General features: G+C 35.8%; 1 protein-coding gene across 1 annotated transcript; it reads right to left on the bottom strand.

The window, feature by feature from the left end:
* Positions 1-4881, bottom strand: LOC143067412 (macrophage-expressed gene 1 protein-like). The gene has a single exon (XM_076240664.1). It carries the CDS (start codon positions 4834-4836, stop codon positions 2605-2607), a length of 2232 nt encoding a protein of 743 aa, XP_076096779.1. The 5' UTR covers positions 4837-4881; the 3' UTR covers positions 1-2604.
* Between the last annotated feature and the right edge of the window lie 201 nt (positions 4882-5082).

Here is a 5082-nt window from a genome sequence, read left to right as displayed (position 1 = left end):
TTATTAGTAAAGATTTATTTTGTTTTAATTTTTTCAGAGACAAAGAACATACAATTTAGTTATAACAATGATAAAAATATATAAAAGTAAAAACAATACACAAAATATACAAACATGAAAACGCTGCACAAATATAAATTGAGCTACATTTGTACAAAACATAGTATTTCACTTGAGTAGCGTGATACTCAGACTACAGAGTCATAAAAATAGCTCTTGTCACATCATTCTTTTTGTCAGCTAAGTAACTACTCAGGGTACCGTTAATTCATAATTTAAAATAAATGAAATTTTGTTTGCAACAACTCAATTTCCTGTAAAATCAAGCTCTTTCGTTGATAAATTATATCGATACGTATTGCATATCAAAAGTACTATGTAAAAGTTTTACGGGCAGATTGGGCAAAGATATGCCCGCAAAAAGGAAAATGACATACATGAAAGAAAACCAACCAACACATGACATAAACAAACTAATCAGATAAATACAAGGATTTAAATTTAGTAAGCCATGTACATACACGCGTTTTGTCTGCAAAAGACTCGCCACTGACACTCGACTTAAAAAAGTGAAAAAGTCAAATAAAGTACGAAGTTAAATACAAAACAACAGTCTCGCTCTGTGATTACGTGTTTAAATGCATCCAATAAGCATTGGATCTCTGCCCAAAATAATTTTACTCGGAGCCTTTCTGTGATAATCAGTCCTCAAAATTCTCATCGGTTGACAATGTTTAAACGACTGAAGTAACATTCTGCTCCACTTCCACTCTACCATTCATAGCGTGAGATGATTACTGTGAATATACTTTCCTTAAAAAGTAAAATAACAAAAATACTGAACTTTGAGGAAAATTCTAAACGGAAGTCATTTGGCAATATAAAAAGTTCACCCCCCCCCCCCCAAACAAATGGATAACAACTGTCATATTCGCGATTTGGCACCGGCATTTTTTATGTAGAAAATGGCGGACTAAAATAAAACTTGGCCATATAGCCAGTTAAACCTTTCGCTCGTATGACAATCGCTAAAAATTCCACAATATTGACAACGATGGGTGAACAAAACAAACATATATGATAGTTAAAAATGTCTCAAATAGGGGTGGTACAGCATCGTGTTGTAATCTTAATCACTATAAAAAAAATATGTCAACAAAGAAACACAAAAAGGCATATAGACAAAGCACATTATCAAAAACGAAAGACAAGAATACACAAATGTACAATAGCACAATATCACGGTTACAGTGGTAGTAAATAAAAAAATCGACATCATCATAAAAACTGTGAAAAATCAAATTCAATGTAAAATTAAAAATCAAAATGGCTAGTTATAATAAACTATATACAATAAACAATCTGTACTAAATTTTATAATTTCTTTCTTTGTACTAATTGTATAACATACCAGCATTTCATGGACATATGTAGCTTCCCACATCAGTATTATCAAGTGTGTTGTTACTCAATGGTAAATATCAAAATTCCCAAGTTTAGGCAACGTCAATTCTAGTGGAGTATTTTGTATGTATAAAAACATTTATACCTTTCAATACAAGACATAATCTAAACATGAACTATAAATATCCAAAACGAACTAAACATTATGCATGGGGTTGTCCCCAGTCAGGAGCCTGTAATTTACTGGTTATCGTTTGCTGTTGAATAACATATTTGTTTTTCGATTATTCTTTGGTTATAATTTTTTCCGGGATAGTTTCTCGTTGAATTGTTTTACATCTGTCATTTCGGAGTCTTTTTATAGCTTGCGATATGGTAGACGTGTATTGCTCGTTGTTAAAGGCAGTACGGTGACCTATAGGTGCTTACCTTTACGTCACATTGTCTCCAGTTGAGAGTAGTATCATTGGCAATCAAACAACAATTAACTGCTTATATTTATCTAATTCAAATCTGTCAAAGAAAATATATAATTTATGTTTCCATCAAAGTTTTCATAGCTACCGCTAGCTGCGGAACCGTAGCTCTTAGGTCCTTATGTTATTTTTGGATAAGCATACTATGGTCCGCAAATAGTCAAATAATAACATAAGGACCTAAGAGCTACGGTTCCGCAGCTAAGCTACCGCATACTTTAGAACTATGTAACCTTTCATGTTAAGGGCTCTTGTGAGAAGATGGAAAGAGGGAAACATAAGAAATGCTTAAAATACTATTGTTCAATTGTACATTAAAATCCATCTTATATCGCTGAACATTGTATAGTGTCGCCGGCACTTATGCAAAAGAAGGCCAGCATAACTTAAACATTGTGTTTAACTAACATAGCTTTACCTAAAATATTTTAGCTCTTGTTTTAGGATTTGAAGATGCGATAATTCCAGACACTGCAGACTGTTTTCATTAATTGGATAACGAGCGAACTTTTTATTTGTAACTAAGTTTTGTCAGAATTTGCAATAACTTTTGAAATAATCAAAAAAACATATGCCAACCTTTTCCCCTCATTTTCAACAAATTCATCGGAATACTAACACATTTGTCCTGTCCTATAACAAACAAAAGACATAGATATACTAGTAGTACATATATTATAGTTTTGGGAGCAATTGCATTTTGCACAACCACACAAAAGATTGTCTATGTTTCTACTAGAATTTCCGTTTGATGTTCGTTCTGTGAACCATATTGAACTCGGCTAGGACTGTTCGTAGTTTTCTCTCTATATAGAGGAGCAGACATTTTGAGTGGACGATACAGACTCTTATATTTTCGATATTTGACGATAATTGCCGATGCTGCTACGATACAGGCGATTGTTGCTATGATGGAAATTCCAGCAACAACTCCTTTAGAAAGTCCAGGATTTTCTGACGATTCGGAATCGGAACTGGAAGTACTTGCGCTTTTACTTGTGTCCGCTTCCTCGGGTGTCATTATTTTCCAAATAAGTCCATCGTCACTAATAGAGTATGACGAACTGTCCGTGAATCCTTCCGCAGGTATTTCCATGAATGGAGGCTGACGAACAGGTGGTAGTCCACGTGGCGAAAACGCGTCAGCTTTAACGCAGTAGTTTATTTCGCAGCTATTTTCTACTGTGGCAAGATGCTGACTGTAACCATTTGGACATCCTTTCGGCCATTGTCCCGAACCAGACAGTGTGAGATATGAATCTAATGTGTGCGTAGATTTTAATGAATTGGATTTGCTGTCCAACTTTGATCCAATCATTAGAGGATTACCAGACCTACAGCTATAGAAACCAGCAAACGGAACAGAAAATTCATATCCCAGTTCATAATCATCACTGACACAAACTTTCATGTCATTTCCAATGTTAAGGGGATAGAAATATAGCGGACACTGCCTAGAACGTGTTACGGGGTTACTCACTGTATTTGTATAGAGACCACCAAATAAAAATCCCGATTGTTCTGGAACGCTTCCTCTAGCCACGCACCAGTATGCAGAATAAGTCGCGCTTCCATAAACAGTATGGTCATTGCAACAGTGTGCGAATAGCCAACATCTGTGACATTTATGAACTGATTCAGATGAAGATCTGGTAGATTCTTGTATCAAGACGGCTTCATAGTTCGGTGGACAGGAATAATCTCCTGTCAAAGGATTCTTTTGGTCTAAACCACTGCAAAGATTTCTAGACAGTCCTCCGTTTCTGTTGCATTTTTGGTAAACACCACCAAATGTGAAATTTGTAGATGGAGCCTTGCAAGTACCATCATCAACATTTGCTTGGAAGCTAAAATTTGGAGAATCAGTGTTTGTACAGCCTCTGTATATATTGAATTTATAGTACATTTCAATGGCAGTTTTGACAGACTGGATAAGTTTGTAAACTACAGAATTTGGTAGTTCTGGCAGAGAATATGGTGTAATCAGAAAGAACAACGGATCACCGGCACGATCAAGGGGGACTAGATCATCACCGATTTTATCTCCCCAGTCATTTAAACTAAAATTAACTGGTTGGAATATTGGACCGCCATATGTTTCCACTCTCGAGTGAGACCTGTTTCCTAAATACTGATCGATCATTTCCTTTGTTGTTTGGTGCGCATAACTAGAGCTTATTTTAAATACACTGAAAAACGAGGCGCTAGCCGAAGCAGAAATTTTACTCTTTGACGAACTGTAGTCTCGACTAAATGTTGATTTAATTTCATCGACTTGAACCAAGGCTGCTCCAGCATCTACACTTGTAACAACATGTGTACCAAAGTCTCTTACCAACAGTTCACTTTCATATGTGGCCATGTTTGTGTTGTTCAACTGAATATGTGCTGCAATGCTTAGCAGACGAGATTTAAATGTTGGATGTAACGGAGTGTCGGGCTGGAGTTTAGCTGTGTAGCGCACATAACGTACTTGAACACGTGTTGTTGTGGACTTGTCATCTACTTGGTGGGATTTTATACTTTCTGATTCTGATGAAAATTTACCACTTATTCCAAAATGAGTTAAAGTGAGGCCGGCACCAACATTTATAGATCGTGAAGTTGTTGATGTATAATTCGTCCAGTGATCAAAAAGTTCTGCATATGTCTCGACTCTGCTTGATTTGATAGGTATGGTGTATATCGTATCTGGAACAATGTAACGACCATCGTCGGTGGTTTTACATTTTGAGAAATTGAAGTTTACAACAATTCCGGCATCTTTATTCATTAAATTGTCCCATCCATTCCCTGGTAGACTTTCATATCTAATCAGGTTTTTGTCGTTTAAGATTGAGTAACATCTTCTTGGGTCTCCAGCTGGAATTGAGTCGGTCCTAGATTCCTGGGTAGCAATTGCTAAATCCAACATCCAAAGAATCAAAACTAGGAAGTTTCCCTTTCGACAAGCCATCGCCACACTGTGGTGAGACGATTGAACAAGGAAATATAAACAATTTCACGTGATAGATAGAAAATTTTGTGAGGGAAGTCCCATTTAAATTTCTATATATTACATTGAGCCAGTTAATAATGCACTTAAAATGAAATACATTGTATTTCCGTTTTAAAATTAGCATCTAGTCACAAGTTCTAATTTTCTGATTCATACAATTTGTTTACAAGAAAGAAATTGGGTTGAAAGTTCATTCAAGTTTTG

This window comes from Mytilus galloprovincialis, chromosome 3 (genome assembly GCF_965363235.1).
Source record: "Mytilus galloprovincialis chromosome 3, xbMytGall1.hap1.1, whole genome shotgun sequence".
In the NCBI taxonomy this organism is placed as follows: Eukaryota; Metazoa; Mollusca; class Bivalvia; order Mytilida; family Mytilidae; genus Mytilus; species Mytilus galloprovincialis.
This window is presented reverse-complemented; position numbering and strand designations above follow the sequence as displayed.